Here is a 27,926-nt window from a genome sequence, read left to right on the forward strand (position 1 = left end):
GACTGGCTCCCGTAGGATTTTCGAGCGAGATCGTTGCCAGTGCCCCTGGACTGGCTTGTGCGGGTGGCACATAAAAGACACCATTTTGAGCGTGGCCGTTTTCGTGCGGGTGACACGTAAAAGCACCCACTACACTCTTTGAGTGGTTGGCGTTAGGAAGGGCATCCAGCTGTAGAAACTCTGCCAAATTAGATTGGAGCCTGGTGTTGCCATCCGGTTTCACCAGTCCTCAGTCAAATCGTCCAACCCATGCTAGCATGGAAAGCGGACGTTAAACGATGATGATGATGATGATGATATATATAAGAAGCTAGCTTTCCAACCACAGAGTTCCAGGTTCAGTCTCATTGCTTGGTACATTGGGCAAGTGTCTTCTACTATAACCTCGGCCCAACCAAAGCCTTGTGAGTGGATTTGGTTGACGGAAACTGAAAGAAGCCTGTTGTGTGTGTATATATATATATATATATATATATATATGCGCATGCATGTGAGCGTGTATGTATGTGTGTCTTTGTGTCTGTGTTTGTCCCCTACCACCACTTCCCCTACCACCACTTGACAACTGGTGTTGGTGTGTTTACGTCCCTGTAACTTGGCAGTTCTGCAAAAGTAGCCAATAGAATAAATACCAAGCTTTTTAAAAGAATTAGTTCTGGGGTCAATTTGTTCAACTAAGACCCTTCAAATGACTGAAACTAGTAAAAGATAAAAAAAAAAGCTAAAAGATATATATATATATATATATATATATATATATATATATATATATACTAGCAGAAATACTTGGCACTGCCTAGGTTAAAGAGAATAATGAAATTTAAAAGTGCCGTCTAGATTACGCAGGTCTCAGCTGCTAGTAGCTGAGATACCAACTTTCTACATTAATAACTCTCCAACCCATGCCAGCATGGAATATAGACGTTAAGTGAAATGTTGAAAGAAAGTTTTCAACTCATATATGTATATAAAGTAAATACACATAATTCAAAAACACATTTTGTGCAGCTTATTTCGTAACCAAAAAATAGGTACAGATTATAAACAATGAAAGGCCAATTTTGGTGATTCATTTGACAGAGGTAGTAGAGAGCCAATCCAATGATAAATATGATCTTGGATCTTGAAAGTTTGTATGAATCCTGGGTTAGTTAAATCTCTTGTGGCTCCAAATGATGTCATCTGTAGTGCAGCTTTGTATTGTCTAATTTTGTTTTGTAAGTGCTTGGAATCTTGGTCAGTTGATGGCATCAGTTTCTTCAGTTGCTCTGGAGGTTGGGATATTGCAGTGAGTTTAACCTTTCCACCACTGCAGCACAGTGCAGGTGTCTCTCCAGGCCACTTCCTTGCTTTACAATGTATGCACTCAATTGTCATTGCACCAATGGAAACTCTAGTGTCATCTGCATAATGAACTGCTGGATCATAATTGAAAGCTGCTTCATAGAATTTGCTTCTCTGAGCTGTTGCAACTGCTCTTCATTCTGCAGTGGAGATCCTATTCCTTCTCAGCCGTGCACACCTCTGTTCATAACTTTGAGATGCTCTGGCTTTTGTAGTGCACAGTCTGTTCGTTTCTTGGTATGCTTCCTTTTCTGTAGCTGTCTCTCTTTCCCTGGACAGAGACATTCTTTTGGCTGACCTTGACATTGTAGACAAATTTAACACTTTCCTTCTAGGTATGGTTATATACATATACAGAAATACACGGGTGCAAAAGATAGTGAACAATGAAAATAACTAGGTAATGGAAATTATATTTCTTAATACAACAGGCAGAAAGTAAATAAGAAATTTTTATGGAAAATAAAGAATTGTATGGGTTAAAGTGAAATTTTTCAGTGAACTAAAGAGCCGGTATCAAAGAAACTAGAAAAAAGCCATTAACAACAGGAAAACACAAAATCATTGCAAAAGTAAATAAAAAATTTGTAGGCAGATTTAATGAAGTGTACGGATTGAAGTGAAATTTATGAAATTACTTCTGTCAGTAAATTATGTATGAAATTACTTTCATCAGTAATTGTGAACTTCTTTCTGTCAGTAATAGCAATTGAAAACTTACAGTGAAAACAATAGAGAATGAGTGATATGTATATATATATATTTATATATATATAGAGAGAGAGAGAGAGAGAAAGCTAGCTAGTTACACAAATAAGATAGATATAGATAGTTAGATAGGATACAGACAGATAGATACAGAGAGATAGATATAGAGAGATATAAATAGAGAGAGATGGACAGAGAAATATAGATGTCATTGATGTTAGAAAACCCAGAAGTAAATATTTAAAAAAAACTTTCAAAGACTTGAATCTAATATAATAAGCAATATTTAAAATTTTTTATGACCAATGGGTGTAAGGGAGACAATCAATTTCTGAATGTTACTTTGCAAAGAGTTACCTCCCTTCTCCACATAACCCAGGAACGGGTGTTTTCTGTTCCCAGAGAGCACATTGCTCATTATGTGAAAACTTTTAAGAGTCTAAAACTATCTCTGGAACATAAGTAATGTATGTTCCCAGTTTGGAGATAATCAGTTGAAAAATATGGCCGTTATCATCCTTTACACACACACACACACAGAACAGGATTTATATTATACTAGCAGGCATACCCAGCATTGCTCAGGGCTGTTAAGTATGCTTGGTCAACATAGTCTCCCACGAAGTAGAGCTGAAAAAAACTGAGGCGAGGCAGCATCATGTGGCTGCAAGGAACCAATTCTATGGTAAATCTGCCCCTGCACATTAAAGGAAGGCATGAAATGCTCATCTTGTATGATGTTGGTGCCAAAGGAAGTCATTTGGAATGTACAGTTGTAGGCACATATCCGCTTGAGAAAGTCATGAGAATAAGGAGACGCCCCTGTCAAAAGATCAGTCAAAAGGAATGGAGGATCTTGTAGAAGAGGTACCGTAATCTTACCGTTGGAGCAGCACATGCCAGGAGTTTCTCCAAGCCACATTTTAGCTCTACAAAATTGGCAGATTGTCGACATGCAGCCTATTTGAACATCAGGGGGATTACTGTAGTCAATTGTAGGATTGTAGTTGAATGTTGTCATTGACCAACACGAAGAGCATAGCCTTGAATAGGAACGTCATGCAGCCCTTTGCTGAGTTGTAGCCTCTAGTTGTTGTTGTCTTTCCCCTGTAGTCTCCATAGCACATAGCAGTTGCTGCAGTCTCTGTAGCTTGTGCAGCAGCAGTTGAGGAAGCATCTCTTGTAAGTCGTGCTGCAGTCTCTGAAGTTCACACAGCAGCAGTAGAGGAAGCATCTCTTGTTCGGCATGCTGAACATTGCTCGTTGCTCTGGATGGCTCATTGCGCAGCAATATGTGCTAATTGATCACAACACTGCTCTTCACTTTCCCTTCTTTGCACTGAAGCCATCCTAAGAGCATTGAGAGAATTCCTCCTGGTGGCATCCTCAGCAGATTCATATACACGCATACATTTACTTTTCTTTGCAGCATTTGTTTGCTGACCTATATTGGATCTTTTGCGTCAAGGCATGGTGGAAAATTATCAGTTTACGCAATAGAAAATGTCCTAAGGAAAAAGTGGTGAATGTGTAGCACCCAAAAAATAGTAAAATGTAGTTGGCAAAAATCTTAATCAAACAGACTGAATTAAGGATTTACAATTTTGGGTAAGAGTTTTGAAGTGGCTAGTTTAAGTTGGAATAATATGTAAAAGAGCGCTCATGTGAAAACAGAGGCAAATGTAACTCGCAAATGAATACTGCTGGCAGTACTGTGCAAGCAGTTGATAAGAGCTTGCCACAGCTGACAAAGTAAAGTATTGATTTTTTCCAGCTGGGTGTGTATCACCTTTTTTCGCTGGCTCAAGCCAAATCCTTGGCGAATTGAGAGTAGTCTATTTATGTTGGGGGTGCAGAATTTCAAGGAAAAAATTATAAGAAAAAGCATCCTAAGTCAAAGAGAGCACACATGTCAAATTTGGTTGAAAATTGTAGTAGAAGTGGTTCACACAACACACACTCAGACAGACAACTTGCCTTTTAATATATAAGATCAAACACGTACTGTTGCATAGACGTGGTGGGTTCAAATTCTAGGCAAATTGAGAGTAGTCTATTTATGTTGGGGGCACGGAATTTTGAGGAAAAAAACATAAGAAAAAGTGTCCTAAATCAAAGAGAGCACACATGTCAAATTTGGTGAAATTCGGTTGAAAATTTTAGGAGTAAAAGTGGTTCACACAACACATACACAGACAGACAACTTACCTTTTAATATATAAGATACACACACACACATACACATGATTATATATATATATATGTATGTATATATATAATTACATATATCTTTATTACCTCTGCCTTCACTAAGGTGGAGGTATTGTTTTCAGTCATGTTTGTTTGTCCATGGATAAGGTATCTCAAGAACTGCTGGATGGATTCAAATGAAACTTTCAAGGATGTTTGGCATTGTGACTGGCATGAACTGATTAGATTTTGGGATCGATCCAGTACTGGACAAGGATTCTGGACTATTTTTCTGTTTTTTTTACTTAATTTTTGAGAGCGGTTGAGTTAATTTTTAATATTCTCATTTGTGAGAGCAGCTGAGTTTATTTCAGATATTCTCATTCTAAAAATCATCTCCAGCTAATTATTGAGAGGACGTTGGTGTTGCCTTGGTGGAAGTTTGCGCTCTCTGAGTGCTCTTGTCTTTTATCTTTTACTTGTTTCAGTCATTAGACTGTGGTGATACTGGGGCACCACTTTGAAGAATATTTTAGTCAAATGCATAAATCCCTGTTCTTATTTTTTAAAACCTGGTAGTCTATCACTCTTTTTTGCTGAAAACCTGTAATAAAAAGTTGTGTGAAACAGAGTTTATTTGAATGATATACCTCTAGAAATCACCTGAGGGAACACGTCTACAGTAAGGGATACACCTAAACCAGTTGTACAGTATCCCACCTGCAAGGGATTGATGATAGATGGGTTGTAGTGATTGTAGTGATCAATAAAAGTTCTCATATCTTCTAGCTTCTGCCTTTCTCATTAATGACATACGCAACAAACACTGAGCCAGTGAACATGCTTTACTGGCAAACTACCAGAGGTATACCGTACGATTTATTAACTACTAATATATATTTATATATATGTATGTATGGTGCATGGCTCAGTGGTTAGAGCGTCGAGCTTACGATTGTGAGGTTGTGAGTTTGAATCCCGGACCAGGCTGCATGTTGTGTTCTTGAGCAAGACACTTTATTTCCTATTGCTCCAGTTCACTCAGCTGTAGATATGAGCTGCGACGTCATGGGTGCCAAGCTGTATGGGTCTTTGCCTTTCCCTTGGATAACACTGGTGGCATGGAGAGGGGAGGCTGGTATGCATGGGCGACTGCTGGTCTTCCATAAACAACCTTGCCCAGACTTGTGCCTGGGAAGGTAACTTTCTAGGTGCAATCCCATGGTCAGTCATGAATGAAGGGGGTCTCAGATGTATGTATGTGTGTGTGTGTGTATATGTATATCTATGTATGTATGTATGTACTGGCACTGCAAACACATTGTGGGCAACTGTTTTGTTGAATGCACAGAGTTCTGAGGTCCAGATTTTCTTTATTCAGCTGTAATATTCTTTAGTGACACATGTTTTGTTTCAGGTGCCACAGTAAGACATATTTTCATCCACCCCTAGATAGCTGTAACATTCCTCATCAGATACAGGGGAAACAGTCAAATCATTAATGGAGATGTTACTAGTATGTGTGTGTGCATGTATGTATGTATGTATGTATGTATGTATGATGCATGTATGTATTCTTTCACTTTGGATCTACCAAATCCACAAGGCTTTGGTTCACCTGGAACTATTGTAGAAGACACTTACCCGAGGTGCCACACACACAGGCACATGATTGGGAAGCAAACTTCTCAACCACAGAACCATGCCTGCACCTATTTTTTCAAGTGAAAAACATTTTAACTAACAGCAATACTCTTTTTACCACCACACTATCCCATGTTATTGTATATATTACTAAATTTTATAAATTTTGAACTTATTTTTCTCATGTTTATGTTCATTCATATAAAGAAATAAAGCCTATATCTAAGCAGGTATATAACTACTTTCTATGAATTGAAAACTAAGCATATAGTTTAGTTCACCATCTGTTTTGCTACTAACACAAATTAACTACTTCAGGTTAAAAAAAGATCATCACATATCCAAATGTTGTTTGATAAAAACTGGGATTTTTGTAAGTCAGAAAATTTAAAGTACAAATTGATTATAAGTTACAAAGATTAGCTTACTTTGAGGTCAAAGCCAAGATATTTTATCAGAGGTAAATGTACATTTGTATTAAATATATATATATGCACACACACACGCACACATACACATATAGATATACACACACACATATATACATACACACACACACATATATATGTATATAATTGTGTGTGTGTATATATATATATATATATATATATATATATATATATATATACACAAACACACATATATTTATATAATTGTGTGTATATATATATATATATATATATATATATACATACACACAATTCTATATATGTGTGTGAGTGTCTATATATATATTCTTTATGGTGCATGTCTCATTTCCCTGTTTGTTTTTTTCGTTGTTCGAAAAAAAAAGTTCGTTTTCTGTCCTCGTTTTTATGTTTTCGTTTCTCATTGTGTTTAACGCTCTTTGTGATGTCCTGTACCCATATATGCTTGTATGTATACATATAGATGTCAGTATGTACATATATGTATGGATATATGCATATAATTATATATTATTTATGTTATTATATGTATATATATAGATATATATGTATATATATATGTGTGTGTGTGTGTAAAATGTGGAAGGGTGTACCTCTCAGTTGAAGGTCTAAAAAGACATGTTAAGAGAGTGCATATGGTAGCACCTTTTTCTCCTGCCAGCCAGTACAGTTGTCTAGTATGTAATAAAATGTGTAAAAGCTTGGCCAGGCTTAAAAGTCATATAAAGGCATCACATGCCAACAATCATGAATCATTTCAGTAAGTCTCCTTGGCAATGACTTTTCTCGTGTAACGAGGATGCAGCTGTGATATATATGTATGTATGTGTATATATATATATATATATAAGACACCATTTCGAGCGTGGCCGTTTTCGTGCGGGTGACACGTAAAAGCACCCACTACACTCTCTGAGTGGTTGGCGTTAGGAAGGGCATCCAGCTGTAGAAACTCTGCCAAATTAGATTGGAGCCTGGTGTTGCCATCCGGTTTCACCAGTCCTCAGTCAAATCGTCCAACCCATGCTGGCGTGGAAAGCGGACATTAAACGATGATGATGATGATGTATTATCATCATCGTTTAATGTCCGCTTTCCATGCTAGCATGGGTTGGACAATTTGACTGAGGACTGGCAAGCCAGAAGGCCGCACCAGGCTCCAATCTGATCGGCAGAGTTTCTACAGCTGGATGCCCTTCCTAACGCCAACCACTCCGAGAGTGTAGTGGGTGCTTTTATGTGCCACCGGCACGAGGGCCAGTCACCCGGTACTGGCAATGGCCACGTTCAAAAAGGTGTTTTTAATGTACCACCTGCATGGGAGCCAGTCCAGCGGCACTGGCAATGACCTCACTCGAATGATTTTCTAACATGCCACCAGCACAAGTGCTAGGAGGCAACGCTGGTAACGATTACGCTCAAATGGTGCTATTTATGTGCCACTGGCATGGAAGCCAGACAGTTGCTCTTGCAGTGATCCCGCTCAGACAGTGCTATTTAAATAATCAAAGGAGGCAATGACAAATGACTGAAACCTTTGGCAATATGCTGTGCTTGAGAAGACGACCCATCAAACCAAGTGAAATCGTAGTCATAGCAAATAATGGTGTTATGCAACTGGCATCTGTGCCCGTGGCATGTAAAAGCACCCATTACACTCTCGGAGTGGTTGGCATTAGGAATGACATCCAGCTGTAGAAACCATGTCAAATCAGACTGGAGTCTGATGCAACCCCTCAACTTACCGCCCTGGTCAAACTATTCAACCTATGCCAGCATGGACAACAGACGTTAAAAGATGATGATGATGATACCTGAATGTAACATAAGCCAAAAATACCTTGCTTCAAGAGGACTACTTGTGAAACTGAAAGACTGTTGAACTGATAGTCTAGGTCAGTCAGGTGTCAACCTATGGGTCACTACATAGTTTGTGTTGCATTATAATTCTGAAAGGGGTGCAAAAATGAAATCATTTACTTTAGGAAATTTTGATAAAATATATAATGTTCATGAGTACAGTACGACTTAACTATAAAGATTACAACAATGTTTATTAGAGACTAGAATTGAGAAATATTAGGCAGAGGCATGACTGTGTGATGAAAAGTATGTTTCCCAACCACATAATTTTGGGTCCAGTCTCATTGAGTAGCACCTTGGGAAAGTGTCTTTTACTATAGGCCTTGAGCTGACCAAAGCCTTGTAAGTAGATATGGGAAACTGAAACTGAAAGAAGACTCTATTTTATTGAGCAATGGAGTCGCATGAAACGATCGTACTGCATTAACTTTGGATATCCTTGTTTCTTATTTTGATTTTAATCACCTTATTTTGAAACTGTATGGATAATACCATACTAAATTCTGGTGCCTAAACTTAAGTACCATATTCACCTGAATATATATATATATATATACACTAGCAGAGAGACCTGGCATTGCTCGGGATTAAAATGGCATAGTTTTTTTTATTCTTTTACTTGTTTCAGTTGTAAGCAAGTGTCACTGTCATGCAAGCAATGTCTTTTGTTTTCTTCTGAGACATAATTCCTCTCAAGCAAAGTATCAAATGTCAGTTTTATTAAATATGGGGGAAATTATTATTTTTTAAATTTTATTTAGATATTGAAAAAAACAGATGTTTATTGATTCACCAAAATGGGCTGCGATTATAAAAGATTGGGAACTAATAGTGTAGATTCATTTTGTGGGTCTTCCTTCAGAAGAAATATAATCTAAATATTAATTAAGATGTTTTACATCATTTAACTTCCATGGGTTGGATGGTTTGACAGGATCATGCTCCATTGTCTGCTTCGGCATGGTTTCTACAGCTTTTCATACATGAATTTGACCAGAAACAAATAATATATTTATACAAATGCTCATGTTAGGTTTCTCTGAATGGAGTTGTGATGTTTGATAATGATTCTTTATTTTATCAAACTTAATAATCATATTTGAGATAATCAGTAACCAAATATATCATTTGTTTTAGTTATTTTCAAATTCCTTTTGTTTAAGACCATATTTTTTAAAATCATTTCTACAGTCTACCAATGAAGACTCATTAAAGAAACTAAATGAATATGTTTCATCTCTGCATACACTTGGTTATGCTCGTCCAACTAAAGTTAAGTTCTACTTGAAGATTACAGATGATAATGAAGGGTCTCCAGGTAGGTACATGATTAAATCCTTGAGATGAATGTATTGATTTCTGCAGTATTTTTGCTTGGAATGTAATTATTGTTTTCCTTTACTATTGTATAATTTAAGTATATGCCAGTGCTGATGGACTGGCTCTTGTGCAGGTGGCACGTAAAATACACCATTTCGAGTATGGCCGTCGCCAATACCGCCCGACTGGCCCTCGTGCCGGTGGCACGTAAAACACCCACTACACTCTCGGAGTGGTTGGCGTTAGGAAGGGCATTCAGCTGTAGAAACTCTGCCAAATCAGATTGGAGCCTGGTGTCGCCTCCTGGTCCACCAGTCCTCAGTCAAATCGTCCAACCTATGTTAGCATGGAAAGCGGATGTTAAACGATGACGATGATGATGACAATGATATATATATATATATATATATATATATATATATATATATATATCTTGGCCCTTTAAACTATAATTTATAATGTTCCAATATGTTGCAGTATTTTACATTATGAATTATACCCACATTTCATAATTTAATGTCTGTTTTCCATGCTGGCATGGGTTGGATGGCTTGACAGGAGCTGATAAGGCCAGAGTCTGCACCAGGTTCCATAGTCAGTTTTTGGCTTGGTTTCTGCAGCTGGATGCCCTTCATAATGCCAACCACTTTACAGAGTGTATTGGGTACTTTTTATGTGGAACCAGCATCAGTGCTTTTCATGTGGCACCAACACCAGTGCTTTTTGCATGGGAAATGGTTATAAAATATAAACAAACAAGTAACAAAAAGTCTTATGGATAAAATTAATTTCTTTGCAAAAAAAAAAAAAATAACTATAAAAATAAGTACCTGGTCATCTACCTTTCTCCTTACTTTTTCTTATAAACCTCAACTTCTTTCACAACCTTTCAACAATTACCATATCCTTAAAGAATTGGCTTCATCTGGAATATCAGAACTCATTTCTTCTTACAAGCATGGCTGCATGGTAAGAAGTTTGCTTCCAAACCACATGGTTTCAGGTTCAGTCTCCTTGTGTGGTACTTTGGGCAAGTATTTTTTACTATGGCCTTGAGCTGACCAAAGTCTTGTGAGTGGATTTGGTAAATGGAAACTAAAAGAAGCCTTTTGTATTTGTGCATTTGTGCATGCTTGTGTCTGTCTCCCCACTGCTGGACAACCAGTGTTGGTCTGTTTATGAACCTATAACTTAATGGTTTTGGTAAAAGAGACTGCTGATAGAATAAGAAACAGACTTTAAAAAATAAATACTGGTATTGATTTGTTTGATTAAATCTCTTCAAGGCATGTCCCAGCATGGCCACAGTCTAATGACTGAAATGAATTACAAATAAAAGATAACTATTTTTCTGCCTATGTAAGTCATAATTCATTTCCTTGGACTTAAATTTTTACCTTTATTACCGTTTCTTTTTATTTACCATTTCTTTTTTTATTATTACCGTTTCTTTTTCATTGCTTGTTAAATCCTCAATATCATCACTACTATTTATATTTTTCCAAGCTACTATTGGAGGGATATATTAGTCGTACAGCATACTACCATTCATCTTGATTCAGTCAACTTGTCTGAAACCCAAGATCTTAAAATCTGTCTTGACAACTTCTTAAAATGTATTCTTTAGCCTTCTTCATCTTCTAAATGATTTCTGTGATGAGTACATGCAAAAGTCCCCAAATACATCTTGTCTTGAAGTTCTTATGCAATTGCCTCAAGGACAGTATATTCTTAAATGACTAAGCATGACTTATGCAGAAAGTATAGAAGAAATTGTCACTAACTTGACATTGTTTGTGATAGAACAGAAATTTGAAAAATTTATTTTTATATTTGACCAAGAGTAAATGCACTGCCCAATACTCTTTACAGGATTCCTGTGAATGGTAAAAGAGAAGAAGGTAGTTATCTTCAAATCTGAATACTTGCAACATAGTGAACACTGCTAAAGGTACCCAAGGTACCAGGCAGCAGGTTAAGTGTACCACCAAGTAGACCATGGCATGATTTGAACTCAAAACTCTAAAAACTGAAATAGAAATTGCAAGGCATCTGGTTTAGTATTCTCTGCAGTTCCACCAATTCACTGCCTTGGATTGTTAGTTCTTTTTATTGATCCTGAAAAGGTGAAAGGCAAAGTTAACCTGACACAATTTGAACTTAGGGCACATAGAGCTGGAAGAAATAACAGGAAGAGCCAATTTACCACAAGGTCCAGTCCTTGCTGTAATTTAGTGGCTGTGTGTTAATGACCCTGTGAACTATGCTAGTGGTGTGCAAATTCTTGATAGGGCCTACCATACTGGACAGGACAATGGATGAAGACCAGACTAAAATGGACCACCTCTTCCTACGGATAAAAATGGATTTGTATAGAGTCAACATCCCTACCTAGAAAAAATAGCAACATTACAGAAGCATTGTTGACAACTCAAAACAAATAAGACCTGGAAGAGGAAGGCCTTCTTTTAGGGTTTAAAACCTACCCACAAAGAAGCAGAAGAGAGGATGCCCTAAAAATAGTTGAAGGCAGGATACTGAGGCAGTGTTAAAAATGCAAGGATCCAACTGGTGTGAAGCAGAAAAGACAGCCCCAAGTTGAGAACTGTAGAGAAAATGTAAAGCTAAGTAAAAGCGTGGTTGCTCTTGCACACAGGCTTGCAACCCTTTCCAGCTGAGCATCCCTAATCTCATGGGCTTGTAAGTGCTGGTGCTACATAAAAAGCATCCATACTGGTGCTGTATAAAAGCATTCAGTACACTCTGTAAAGTGGTTGGCATTAGGAAGGGCATCCAACCATAGAAACCATACCAAAACAGACATGGAGCCTGAACAGCCCTTCAACTGGTCAGCTCCTGTCAAACTGCCCAACCCATGCCAGCATGGAAGACATACGTTAAATGATGATGATGGTGATGATGATAGTCTATGCTCCATGAGGAGTGAAGGGCCTACATATGTCAGTAAATAAGCATTGTGTGCAATGGTCTATTGATTCTGCCTTCTTATTTCTATACTACCCACAAGGGGCTACACACAGAGAGGACAAACAAGGACAGACAAACGGATGAAGTCGATTATATTGACCCCAGCGGCAAAATTGGTACTTATTTAATCGACCCCGAAAGGATGAAAGGCAAAGTCGACCTCGGTGGAATTTGAATACAGAACGTAGCGGCAGACGAAATACTGCTAAGCATTTCGTGTTACTGAGTCTTGTTGAAACATGCATGACCTTCCATTGCATACTTCATCAATCCAGGGCTTGATAACAGTTTCCAGTACCTCAGTGTCTCAAGCAGCATTAATTCTAAGACCTTGTGGAAAAAAGTGGGGAGGCATCACATGACCTTTGCTACTCACCATTTCTAAAACCATCACAGTTGTTGGAAATTTCGTGTGCATCACTCTGGGTACTTCAGAAGGATCTGCACATAGCCACCTGTCATTTCTTCTGTTAACTTTTGATCCAGTCAAAGTTTTTTTTCTCAGAGAAAAACCAAAGCATGCCTTGTTTATGAGGGTTTTTCACTTTGTTAAGTAACTGTTTTGAATGGATGAGATGGTTTTCCTGTGTCTTTGCAGACACAAATTGGCCTTTCCTCATTACATAGGACTTGTATCGAATGTCATGATGTACCACAGTTCTGATAGTCCACTCTGACACCCGAAGTTCTTTAGTAATGGACCTCATTGATCTGGGGTTTTCATCGACAATGTTTTGAACAATGTTTCGCCATCCTGGTAATGTGCACTTGGAAAGAGGTATCATCACTCATGTTGATACTCAGGTCCTTCACTGATTTAGGCTCTGGGATTGAAATTCCCTGTGGAGTAGTGTACCCTGTATGTTTCATATTTGGTTTTGGATGCTGGTAGCGCAGGGCTTGGAATTTTTCAGCATGAAACAGCATATTATTATCCTCAGCCTATCTGTAAATTGAGTCCAACTCCTGCTGCAGATGTACAACATCACTGGGATTCTGTATTTTCTGCGAGACTTTTGTATCGTCTGCATAGCAGATATGTAATATATATATATTCATCATCATCGTTTAATGTCCGCTTTCCATGCTAGCATGGGTTGGACGATTTGACTGAGGACTGGCGAACCAGATGGCTACACCAGGCTCCAATCTGATTTGGCAGAGTTTCTACAGCTGGATGCCCTTCCTAACTCCAAGATATTATATTATATATATATATATATATATATTATATTATATATTATATATATTATATTATATATATATATATATATATATATATTGATAGAAAAGGTAAGACAACAAAAGAAAGAAAGAGAATTCGATATTATGTAAATAGAGGAATTTATCTGTAAATAATATGTGACAGTTATTTGTTAGCCATGATAAAACTCTGAGTTTTGGATGTCGGGGCGGAAACCCATGCCGCTATCTCTTCAGAAGAGATGGTAGCGTGGGTTTCCGCCCCGGCATCCAAAACTCGGAGTTTTATCATGGTTACCGAATAATTGTCACATATTATTTACAGGTGCCACCAGCACAAGAGCCAGTCCAGCAGCACTGGCGAGCGAGATCGTTGCCAGTGCCCCTGGACTGGCTCTTGTGCGGGTGGCACATAAAATACACCATTTGAGCGTGGCCGTTGCCAGTACCGCCTGACTGGCCTCGTGCGGGTGGCACGTAAAAGCACCCACTACACTCTCAGAGTGGTTGGCGTTAGGAAGGGCATCCAGTTGTACAAACTCTGCCAAATCAGATTGGAGCCTGGTGTAGCCATCCGGTTTCACCAGTCCTCAGTCAAACCGTCCAACCCATGCTAGCATGGAAAGCGAACGTTAAACGATGATGATGATGATGATGATGAATTGTGTGGTAAGTAGCTTACTTACCAACCAAATGGTTCCAGGTTCAGTCCCACTGCTTGGCATCTTGGGCAAGTGTTTTCTACTATAGCCTCGGGCCAACCAAAGCCTTGTGAGTGGATTTGGTAGAAGCCCGTCGTATATATGTATATATATATGTGTGTGTGTGTTTGTCCCCCTAGCATTGCTTGACAACCGATGCTAGTGTGTTTATGTCCCCGTTACATAGCGGTTCGGCAAAAAGACCGATAGAATAAGTACGAGGCTTACAAAGAATAAGTCCCGGGGTCGATTTGCTCGACTAAAGGTGGTGCTCCAACATGGCCACAGTCAAATGACTGAAGCAAGTAAAAGAGTAAAGAGTAATATAATATAATATACATAATATTAACGTATATAATATTAATATTATATATAATATAATACATATAATATTATATATGTATATATATATATATATATATATATTATATATATATATATATATATATATATATATATATATATTATATATATATATATGAGGAGAGAGAGAGAGAGAGAGAGAGAGAGAGAGAGAGAGAGAGAGAGAGAGAGAGAGAGAGAGAGAGAGAGAGAGAGAGAGAGGTCAGGTCCCTTTAGTTTTATTCACAAGGTGTTATGTGTGAAGCATCGGCAATAATAAAAGTAATTTGCCCAATGTGCCGCACAGCAAAATTGAACCCCGAATCCTGCTGCGAAGCGAACTTGATAACATATCTTTTAAAAGAAATAAAATAATCCAAAACCGAAATGTTTAAATTAATGCTTGTATGAAAGCCTATATACATATTTATATATATATGTCTGTATGTACATATATTTATATATGTATATGTACACGCACACACTCATGTATGTGTAAATATATTAAATAACTTTCATATGATCGTTTTAAAGAATGTGCAAAATAAAAAGTATAAGTTTTCATAGCTAAATTTGTTTATTTAGACTCTACTCCATCCATCCCCACCTTCGTTCGAATTTAGACGAACTTTATATATTTGCACTTTAAGAGCTCTATTACTTTGTGTTCCTTTTGTTACACGTCAGAGCTCATCTTTTAAATGGTCGGTCCTCGGCTGTTAACTTCAACTGAGTTATGCCCCTTCCTGAAATAATTTACCCTACCTTTCACTTCCATTACTAAACAATCAAACAAAATGGCGCAATAGTTCCAGACTAGAGCTTTTCAGCACCTGCTTTTATTTTTGCCTAGCTCATATATTTATAGACATTTGTATTAGTTTTTGTTCCACCAAATCCCAGCTACAGATAGCTACATCAACAACATATATAGGTGCGGGGTTTCCTGCCATGCCAAAGAAGAAAAAGAAAATGAGTTACGAAAGACGTCGACGACAAGACAGAAGTCGCAAGAGATTATTTCGTGGTTCACAGTCTGATTTATCTCCAATGAACGGTAATCATGGTAATTATGTTTCAAAAGCTTATGCTATTAATGAATTTAATTTTGAGGATTTGGATCGAATGATTATGTTTATTACGGAATCGAAACAAATTCAGGGTCGCTACTACGTTCGTTATCTTCCAGGCATGCTTAATTCCGCTGGAGAATTGACTCCATGTAATTATAGACCCGTTTTCAGCTTTACTTCTACTGCTGCTTCATCTGATTATAACTTTATCCAAAATAATGATTACAGCGATGGTTCCCCTGAAGTTGTTGACCTAACTGACAGCGACGGTGTTTCGTCGGAAAACAGTAATCCTGCATCGCCAGCTTCACCTTCAACTGTTGACGAAACTCAAGAGAAACATACTGAAGTTGAAGGTTCAGAAAATGGTGAACCCGGTGAAAAAAAAGATTCGAAAAGTGAAACACCGGGAGCAGAAAAAGCGAACGTATCTAAATCGGTACCAGGTTTTCTATCAACGATAAACAGGAAACAAACCGCACGGAAAAGTATGCGGCAACAAACTGAATCATTGTCTTGCGGAACTGAAAACAGTGCATCTCCGGCGATTGACATGGAAACGGAAACTTCGTCCGTTTCTGCTTCTAATTCCGATTCAGTAAATACCAATAATAATATTCGAAGTAAAAGTACCAGTAGTTCTATCAACAAAAATAACCTTGTAGCTAACTCCTCACTAACTAGCAACTGTAAGAGTAAGCTACCATCTGATAAGTGGGACATTTTGGATGGAATAACAGTGACTATGAATCCAGATTTTCGATGACCTAATGTTGTTCTTCTCGTACAAAAAAAAAAGATACAAAACAAAACAAAAAAAAGCAAAAAAATTTTAATCATGTAAACTTTTACCAATTCGTAGCATATACATTAATTTCATGAAGTCATTCATTCAAGCGAATTTCTCGTTCTACTCATGAATTTCCAACATGGCTGCCTGATTGATAATTGATTACAGGTATCTATTGAATGGATTAGTCACTTTAACTGGAAATTAGTGAGTGTGCAATTATATTCTAGTTTTGTTCGGCCAAATTTTTGGGTATCTATTGCTACATTAGGACTCCTGCACTGATGTCACGTGTTTCAGCAGCCATATTGAGACGATTTTAGCTGGCTGAACTAATTTAGTCACAGGCACTGCTGCATTTAAAGTTCCGATTTTCATCTGATAATGTGTTCATTTTATCCTTCTCTATAAATATTGCAAAAAAAAAAAAAAACCATTTTTTTTTTTTCGAAATATCCTCAATATATATTTTATTTTCTATTGTAAGAAAATGGGAAATGTTCCGAAGATGAAACTAAATAATCTACATTTTTGGACAGGATACTCTTGAGTCGGCTAAACTTAAATGACAAAAAGAAAAAAAATTATTCGAGAAAGGCGGGTTTACTATGTTTATACATATGTATATGTGTTTCATATATATTTATAGATATATAAAAACCTGTTGATGTTCTTCAGCTTGTGTTCAAAACAAAAATGCTGTGTGTCTATTTACGTCTCACTTAGCTTTAATATTTCTTCTTTTTCCTATTTGCTCCCCCTCCCTTTCTCGTTTTAAAAGGTAATATTTAATTAATCATTATTTAATACTTGGAAACCTTTACTCTAAGACTGTAAACCTTCTTGTGGTTATGCTTTGACTTACTTTTTAAGATCTGACTGATACTTTCAACAAACACAAACAATTTGAAAGGAAACAATTTTTTTATATGAAAAATACATGTAGAAAGCAAGCCACTCCATTTGAAAAAAAGGTTCATAATCATATGACTGCCATGCTGACTTGATTTATATTTTATTCAGTACCTTAAAATGTATATCATCTTGATAAACTTTTTGTCTCCCTTCTTTATAAAACTTCATTTTTCTCTTCATTTCAAGTTAAAAAATAAATCTTAGTTGTGAGAATGTTGACCTTTTTGTACCTTTATTAAAAAAAAAAAATTAACGATTGAAAAATATTTTTAAAATGTGCTCTCAAGAACTCAATATTTACATACACAGACACACAAAAAAAAATTACTGTTGGTGTTGTTTTAGTTGTAGAAAATGTTTGAAGAAGTATTTTGAAGAGATATTTACATTTACAGAAAAATGAATGGTTAATTGTATATGCTTGATATAGATGTTTATGCATTACACAGCAGATATAGATATCTAGAACATTGAAGTTTTAAGTCGTATTTATGAATCATATCCTAACGTCTTCTAGTGATATTATTTAATATACAAAATGGTTTAAAACAAATGTTAATAATCTAAACTATTTTTAAAATACTGCTTCCAGATCTGGATTTATTGTTCTTTGTTTACATATTTTGGCTTTCATCAAATAGCTGTTATATGATCTTGTTTTGTATATGCAATTGTTTATTTGTAACATTTTGACATATTTGTTCTGGAGAGTACAATATTTTGATTTCCAAATATATAGGATAGATACATTATTTAATGTTTTTATTTGCACAGGAAATGTTTTTTGTAAGGTTTTCACGATAACATTTTTTAATTCAATTTTTAAAAAATATTTGTTGACAACAGTTGTGTTAAGAGTTGTGGATATTGATGGAATTGCCTGTGAACGAATTTAAATTACTATTTTTGTTGCAAATTAATTGCATTCAAGAAAGTTGTTGACGTTGCTTAGCGTATCAGATTTTTTTTTTCTAATAGCTTAACCACCGACCATTGGTCTTTGTATGATATACACTCTGAATAAGTCTCTCTTTGCTCTATTTTTTTCCCTAATCTTCGTCCTTTTTTTTTTTTTCATTACAAATTAAGGTTATATTTATTGCACTTGAGTTATTTTGCCATTAAAAACTGACTCGCTGATTAAAAGCTAAACTAATATTTTAATTGTTGGATTGTCCCCGGTCAACTCTATTGTCAGCATGGAGGCTGCCGATTAAATAATCAACATTATTTTTCAAGCCATGGCTATCCCGTCTTGTGAAAGGAAGAACATTGCAATTGGGACGTTCTTATTTAGCATCTATCGCAATAGCAACCGATCTATTTCCCATTTATATCATTGTATACACTATTATTTCTTGTAGAAGCTTACTTATTTGCAACAACCTAGTTTTTTTTTTTAAAGAAATCGTGCTAATTTCATTGTATTGTTTTATTATATTGAAAAAAAAAATTTATTACTTCGTCCTATGAAGAAAGGCATTGTTCATTATCATCTGTACTGAACGGGTTGAGCTGTCTGGACAAATTGAGTGCATTTAATTCTTCGACTGAATTGAGTGGGAGGGTGGTGTGGATATAGCACGGGAAATATACTTGTTTGAGTAGGAGGAGGCGTATAAAATGCATGTTCAGTGGCAGTTGTAGGAAAAGCAGTAACGGTTTATAGTGGGAGGACACAGCTCAACAACTGGCTGGTGATAGCTTATTAGGTTCATATTGGCCCTGATCGAGCACACCTATGAGCTCTTTCAGTCGTGATCAGTGTGTCCTTTTTCTTTTTCACCCAGGATCGCGTTATTTAAATGTGTTTCATGTGCTTTATGGGCGGTATGATAGCATTCAATGGAAATCTGTGGCTGTTCTTTCTAGCCGGTCGGCTGATCGTTGCCTCGTCAAGTTTTTTTTTTCTTGTGTCGTATTTCATTGACAGGTTGTTCGTTAAGTAATTCCAGTCGTGGAAACAATATTCTGTGTTGTATATTTTTAGTTCAGGAATGACAGATATTGGCTTTTGAACAGAGATCACTTGAAATAGGTCTAAGTGATTTGAATGTAGTTAATAAGCTAATTGTTTAGTTTATCATGACATAACATGAAAGCTTAGCGCTTATGTCCGATTTGGGGGATCTTTTGCCTCTGGTAAACCAAGACACTGATGATGTAGTTACATTGTCAATATATTTAAGGATTTTTACAGTTGCCCGATAAGTCTAGTAGTGTTGTAATAGTTTATCAGTTGTTATTACTTCTATTTAACTTGGATTGTTTTGGAGTTTTGTCAGGTTTATTGAAATTTTAGATATTGTCAATGGAAAAAAAAAGTAAATATTAGATTAAAATAAATGAAAGCTGAAGAAACCGTAGCTAATCGAGCTTCGATAGTAGAACCAAAACAGTAGCAGTTAGTGTGATAGTGGCCGAAGAATGCGTTTAACCGATTCTTTCAAGCCTACATAGTAGCTTTTTAAATATTAGCCGTCGTATTTTGCGATAAGCAGTTACTGTTATTTACTTAATGAATTTAACATTGCAAAAACACACGACTTATTAATGTTCCACAGATGCTTAATACTATAGTGTTAAAATTTATATTATAAATACTTACACTAATGAGAAGTACTTCGTCAGATTTGTCAGAATTTTTCCTGATGAAATGTGTGCGTGTATATATATGTATGTGTGTATGTATATGTGTGCGTGTGTGTATATATATATATATGTGTATATATATGCGTATGTATATATATATATATATATATATAGATGGAATAGAGACAGCTGATGAAAGGATATTCCAAGTGGCTTTCCGTTTTCCTATGTGTTCGTTCCGTTGTCTGTAGTTTATTGTTCTAACGTCCTGTACCCTGATATGCATATATATACACATGTAGATGTAAGTATGTACATATATGTGTGTATACATGTATATATATTCTTTGTATTATATATATATATATATATATATATATGTGTGTGTGTGTCATCGTTTAACGTCCGCTTTCCATGCTAGTAAGGGTTGGACGATATGACTGAGGACTGGTTACGTATATAATGTGTGTGTGTATATATGTATATAATGTCTGTATGTATGTATGTATATAAAAGGAGATTATTGGTTGTAAAGGGTCTTCTGAAATAAGTTAATTGCAAGTGCTAAGAACAGCACATGTACATTCATTGCTGATGAAGTCATAATTTTGTAAAGTTAAATTAGATTCTTGAACCCTTTAGCATTCAGATTAGTCTGTCAAATTTAATGCTTATTTGTTCACATTGTTTTGCATTAATCATGCATTATCTTGTAGCTTTGAGATTTCAATGATGTGATTGATTGTTTTCAGAATGACATTGCAGAGCAGATGTAAGAGGCCAGATCTGGCTAAACAGATAGAATATTTGGGTTGGATGTGGTGGGGTTAAATGCTAAAGGGTTAATAACTATCAATCTTTTGCAAGAACCAGAAAAAGTGAATCTCTATATCAAAATGGTCTGTGTAACTTTAGGTAGGATTAACAGTTTATACTATTCTTTAGCCAGCCAATTTGAAAACTATATAAGGCAATATCACCCAACATTAATTTTGATAAACATGTTATGAAAAAAAGACCTAGGTTCACCATGTGTGTGCAGACCTATGATCAAACACATTTCAGTTTTTCTTTGCTATTTTACATCATCATCAGACCATGTGTTCTTTTCCAGTTAGCAGTGAGATTTGGCTGTTACATCTTGTAGGTTGGAGATTATAGAGGCTTCCTTACTGGATAAGAAGCTTGTTTTATTTTCAATATTTGAATATAGTACAAAAGCCTTCTGAGATTATCTAAAGGCCAAACCCAAATTCTCAATGTATTCTATGACTTGTGCGATCCTATTTTCTGGTATTGGTTATATGAGAGAGACACTTGTCAATGGAGCACATTTATGCATACCTATGTAGATAGAGGCATGTATATTTGCATATATTTTATAGTACCTCTTGTGAAAAATAGCAGTATTCATTTTATATTTTCAGTGTGTACACTACATCATTTCCAGTGATTAGGAAGTGTCTCTACAAATTGGGTGGATTTTAGTTTAAGGGCATTGGTTTTCTTGACAATATTTGCATCCTTGCCAATATGGCAGTGAAAAATATATTGATCTCTGAATTCGAAAAGTAATCAGTTGTTTAATTAACTTCACTGAATTAGCATGTTATTGGTTGATCATTCTACAGACACCTGTACCCTGAATGCAATTTTTAAGTTAAATCAATGTAACATGGTTTGACTTAAATTGCAGGTGTAGTCCAACTGTTGGGCATCCACACAGTTTCTGTGTGTCCTGTTTCACTCACAAGGCTTGGGTTGACCCTAGGCTAAGGTAAATAACACTCAAGATACCACACAGGAGGATTGTAATGAGCCCATGGGATTGTGATGCAAGTTTCTTAACAGAGCTGGCTGTGTGTGTGATGGATTCTCCTGTCAAAGATGATGTGAGTGTTCAGCTTTAGCTGATTTGTTTATAGCGATTGAATGTATGTGTTGTACATTAGCTAACTCCCTTGTTCAAATCAATGTTAACTGAACTGGTGCAAGGTGTACCACATGTCAGGTGTTGGAATGATCACAGAGACTTAGATGAAATGTGTTGCTCAAGAACGCACCAACTGATTTAGGAATTGAAACCATGATTTCTTGAGTGTGGGTGCAGCACTCTAGACACTAGGCTATGCATATTCTCAATATATATATATATATATATATATATACACAAACACACATGACTGGCCTGTTGTGTATGTATATAGTCAATCCAAGAATATGGTAGAAAATGCTGACGTGAAATTTCATGTGCAATCATATTTTTGGAAAGTGTCCTTTACACATAGCTGTATAAACATGAGAAAACTATTAGTATGAACATGATGCATATGAAGGATGGCAGTTTGGTGAAGAAGACTAAGTTTAACCCCCTTTTTTTTACCATATTGGCGTTAGGAAGGGCATCCAGCTGTAGAAACGCTGCCAAATCAGATTGGAGCCTGGTGTAGCCATCTGGTTCACTGGTCCTCAGTCAAATCATCCAACCCATGCTAGCATGGAAAGCGGGCGTTAAACGATGATGATGATATTGCTATTGAATTGTACTGCCTTTGCTTTAATTAATTTCAAAAATAGTGAATTCATTAAAATAAATTTATCTTTAGGCTACTGTTTGTTAAATAAACAAGTAATTTTGCAGGTGATTTTCATTTAGATCATTTTAAAATGGTGAATTTATATATCATAGAATCGGGTGCTTTCAGGCAGTTTGGTATCAGAATGGTTAAATGATGATGCACCTTGCCAACCATCCCAATATCCAGCTTGTAACTTCAGAAATTGCCCACTTAGTGGATTGTGCTTCTCTAACACCTAGATGATTATCTGTAGCTCATCACAAATACTTCTAAGAATTGATACAACCAACATATACAATCATTCAGATTGAGGGACAAAATTTTACTTTTTAGTCACAAGTTGTTTAGAAATGTACATCATAAAATAGGACACATTGGATAGTCTATAATCTCGGAATTGCAGATTGTGCTCAACTGACATGGTTTCTTAGATCCAAGTTCATATTGTTTGCTTTTATAGACATTTCTTTTCAGAGAATCCTAAAGGTTTGCAAATGAATTTCAGAATGAAGCAGAGTAGTTACCCCTGTCACCCACCTAGCACCAAGAGTGCTCTCCCCTTTTATAGAAGCCAAAAAATAGAGCCTATTGATTAATACCAATAATTCTTCATGATCACCCTAGCCAATTTGACTTAAAAGTTGCCTAAATGACTATGTGGCAGGAGGCACAGTAGTAATACAGTGAATTATCAGCTGCCTTCTAATAAATACACACGGAGTATTTTTTAAATTTTATTCGTAATAAAAAAAACATATACCAACTTCCTGTCATATAAGCACTATCTATTAATCGAGAATATATAACTAAAAAAGAAATATTCCCTCATGTAATCCATGAAGAATATCTAGAGATCCTTCCAGATTTAGGATCAAGTTGAAAGAAATGGGTGTTAAATCAGTTGGTATTTGGTTGTTTGTCTAAATTTCAGGTGACAAGTAAAAATTAAGCATACATTATGCATTTATTCAGGGTTACTGTAATGCTAAGTTTAGTTCTAAAAAGGATTTTGATTTAGTCTTTTCTAATCCTGTCTAAGCAGTAATATTGTATTCTGTAAGCAAACCTTCGTCTACGCACAGTCAATATCTTAAATTTGAAATATTGATTTAAGTATTCTAAGAAGTAATGGGGAACAAATTTTTATATCTTTATGCAAAATGATAGTTGATAGCATGATCAGATACTAAAATAGATCCCTCAAGAATAACAAGATCAAAGAAATGTTAGTTTTCCACCAAGGGACTTGTAACATATTAGCAAAGAAAAAAAACAAACAAACTATCTTCTGGTTTAACTCCCTTTTCAGTCTTAATTGAACTCTCATCCAGCTAAAAACTTAGTTTAATTTCAAAGTATTTTCCTGGTTGCAACAAACTGTACAAGTTATCTATTCTTAAAAACACCAGCATGATCTACACTTGTTTTTCAAGTGTCAGTAACACTGTTGCAAATAGTAACCAAGCTAAACCACAATGTACACTAACCAGGGCTCATATAAACAGCTCTATGCTTGAGAACTAAAGCAGTAACCCACCAGTTTTTACAAATACTGATAAGAAAATCAACTACTTAGATAAGCAACTATGCAACTAGAAATTGCTAGATTGCCTGCCACATTGCTAAATGTTTATCTCCATCAAAGTGTGGAATGGTTCAAGAGCAACTAGCTTACAGCCCCAACTAGGTAACAACTAGTTTGACCAATGTAACTAGGTCATTGGGGGTCAGCAACAGAAATAGTTGTTTTCTTAGCTCCAGGTTACCTTTCATCAAATGAATCTTTGATAAGACACATTTCACTTGTAACCATTCACTTTTTTCTTGGTAAAGTGTACCTTGGACTGAAAAAAACCCAGGATAACTATGACTAGAACATCTTTAATCATAGGTTGCTTGATGATAGCTGGTCTGGATGTAAACTAACAACAATAACAATTATACTATCTACCAGCCAAAACCTAGTGTCTCAGTTACTTTGGCTAATAGATGGCCAAGCTAGTTGTTACCCAGTTGCCATCTTATCTCTGGAAGAGTTCAAATCATATACAGGTATATGTGAGGGACCCTTCCATTTAGAAGTTATGTGAATCACAAATTCACCTATAAATTTGCAAATAAGAGAATACCATAGCTCTATCAAGTTGTGAATACAAACTAAAATTTAAGTCACATGATCCATTTTAGCTCATGGCATGGAATAAATTAATTAAAAAAAAATCCTGTGATCTTTATAAAATTCTAGATATTAAGTAAGGCAACAGACATTTTAAACACGGACTGAGTTAATAGCAAATGTCATACAAGGTTCTAGCTACAAAATGACAAACACTCACACTAGATTAATTTGACAGATATATATTATCAACCTGCTACCAGATTGGTAAAATTTGTCTTTATTGGCTTCTGATGCTTCCAGTAGATTGGAGTAGACTTCCACTCTCCTCTCTTTGAAATCTGGTATCAAATGCCAAGGTACCCACTTTACACACAATTTGCTATATCTAAAGTCTTTCACCACTTATGTATTGCTTCATGACAATAGTTCAGTTGTGCAACAAACTCACAGATATTGACTTGTTTGTCCACTTGCTGGCAATCCAGTCAGTGATCACAGTTGATGGTCTCCAACTGTGTGCTTTGTCTTCGATGCTGGTTTCCCCTTTAAAATTCTCCATTCATCTGTGCACATTATTCTTCTCAACAGTGTCATCTCCATAAAAAATCTGTAACCTTTTGTGGATATTGGACATCTTGCACCACTCCTTCATTTAGACCTCAATGACAGTACATTGCTTCTGCTTGAAACCTGTTATTTACCTGCAATAAAAAGCAAGAATAATTACTTTAGAGAAAGAGTTACTCTACCAACATGTGCAGTTTGAACTACCTCTGTCAATAAAAAATTATGCATATTTTTGCATTACTTTTGGTGCAACCCCTCATATATATCATGATCATCATTGTTTAACATCCATTGTCCATGCTGGCATGGGTTGGACGGTTTGACCAAGCTGGCATGCTGGAAGGCTGCATCAGACTCCAGTTTGATTTGGCATGGTTTTCCATGGCTGGATGCCCTTCCTAATGCCAACCACTTTGAGAGTGTAATGGGTGCTTTTACATGCCACTGGCATGGGTGCCATTTGCTTGACACCGGGATGTGTTTACATGCTACCGGCATGGGTGCCAATTTGCATGACACTGGTATCTGCCATGACTACAATTTTCCTTGGCTTCATGAGTCTTCTAAAGCATGACATAATGCCAAAGGTCTTGGTCATTGCCTCCGAGAGGCCCAACACTTGAAAGGAACTCAACCACTTTGCCTCTGTGAAGCCCAACATTCAAAAGATGTTTTTTACTTGTCAACAGTACGGGTGCACTTGGCTTGACGAGACCTCTCAAGCACAGTACATTGCCAAAGGTCTCAGTCACCAGTCATTTCCACAGTGAGGCTCGAAGTTTGAAGATCATGCTTCACCACCTCGTCCCATGTCTTCCTGGGTCTACCTCCACCACAGGTTCCTTCCACAGTTCGAGATTGGCACTTCTTTACACAGTTGTCCTCGTCCATACATATCATATGACCATGCCAGTGCAGTCATGTCTCTTGCACACCACATCTGATTCCCTTATGCCTAACTTTTCTCTCAAGATGCTCACACTCTGTTGAACATGCACACTGACATTGCACAGCGAAGCATACTGGCTTCATTTCTTTCAAGCCTACGCATGTCCTCGGCTGTCACAGCCCATGTTTCACTGCCATGCAGCATAGCTGTTCACACACAGGCATCAAACAATCTGCCTTTCACTCTGAGAGCGAGGCCCTTTGTTGCCAGCAGGGGTAGGAGCTCTCTGAACTTTGCCCAACCTAATCTTATTCTCACAGCTATGCTCTCTGAGCATCCACCTCCACTATTAATGTGGTCACCTAGATAACAGAAGCTATCTACTACCTCTAGCTTGTCCCCTGGCAGTTGATGGAGTCTATTTCCTGCACATTTTCAGCCTTTATTGTACCTGTGCATCTTCCACATGCAAAAGTTAGTTTCCCTGTTAACCTTCCTCTGATGTTGCTGCACGTTTTATGTGTCCAAAGCTTACACTGGGTGCATCTTATGGAATTTCTACCTACACCTTTTCTACAGATTGAGCAGGGCCATCTACCTGAAGGGATTTGTGATTTGTCTGCCTTCCTACTTACTAAGACTTTGGTTTTTGCTAGGTTAACTCTAAGGACCTTTGATTCTAGACCTTGCTTCCATACCTGGAACTTCTTCTCTAGTTCTGGTAGTGACTCAGCTATTAGAGCAAGGTCATCAGCAGCCTAACTTGAATTCCTCTGTTATTGCCTGGAGAACTAAACTGAACAAGAGGGGACTGAGCACCGATCCTTGGTGAACCCCTACCTGTACCCTGAATTCTTCACTGTACTCGTTGCCCACCCTCACCTTACTGGTAGTGACCCTGTACAAGGCTTGTATGGCTCTCACCAACCATTTGTCTATCCCTAGTTTCTGCATTGATCACCAGATAAGGCATCGGGGGACTCTGTCAAAGGCTTTCTTCAAGTCAACAAAAGTCAAGTACAGAGGTTTATCTTTGGTTAGGTATTTCTCGTGCAGTTGCCTTACCGGAAATATAGCATCAGTGGTGCTTCTACCTGGCACAAAACCAAACTGCATGACTCTCTCCGTAACTTTCATCACCTGATCCAACAATTTGATACCTCTGTAATTATTTCTATCTAAGGCATCACCTTTACCTTTATAGCAGTTGACTATGGTGCTGTTACACCAGTCAGTGTGTATGACTCCTTCATGAACCACATGATTTACAGTATGGGTGACAAGGCCATAACCCACACTGCCAGATATTTTAAGCATCTCAGCAGTGATTCCTGATGGGTGGGGGTTCCCTGTCTTCACATCCTTAATTGCTTTATCTACCAGGGTACTCATCTTTGAGGTAGCCTGCAGAAGATTATCATAAAAGTGGTCCCTCTGTTCATTTGGTAGGCCCACTTGTTGGGTGTAGGCAGATTTAATTGTAGCTATACTATTCTGCAAAACTAGCCTGAGCTTAAGCACTCTACCGCACACTCTTACTTCCTCTATGACCTTATCCACCTATTTCTCTGCAAGAAATATGCCCACACCACCTTCTCCATCACTGTTACCTTCCCAGAAGATTTTATACCTATGTGTCTTGTCTGTGAGGAACCTCTGGATAAAAAAAAG

General features: G+C 36.8%; 1 protein-coding gene across 3 annotated transcripts in view; it reads left to right on the forward strand.

Annotated features, from left to right (window-relative positions):
* Nucleotides 1-27,926, forward strand: part of LOC106867664 (T-cell activation inhibitor, mitochondrial) — a 56,864-nt gene that overhangs the window by 4,798 nt on the left and 24,140 nt on the right. For all 3 annotated transcript variants that reach the window (XM_089364622.1, XM_052972745.2, XM_089364695.1), the window contains exon 3: nucleotides 9,369-9,495. In XM_089364622.1, the coding sequence (XP_089220748.1) occupies nucleotides 9,369-9,495 (127 nt within the window). The remainder of the gene's footprint in view (nucleotides 1-9,368; nucleotides 9,496-27,926) is intronic.

This window comes from Octopus bimaculoides, chromosome 1, assembly GCF_046866305.1.
Source record: "Octopus bimaculoides isolate indiv1 chromosome 1, ASM4686630v1, whole genome shotgun sequence".
NCBI classification, from domain to species: Eukaryota; Metazoa; Mollusca; class Cephalopoda; order Octopoda; family Octopodidae; genus Octopus; species Octopus bimaculoides.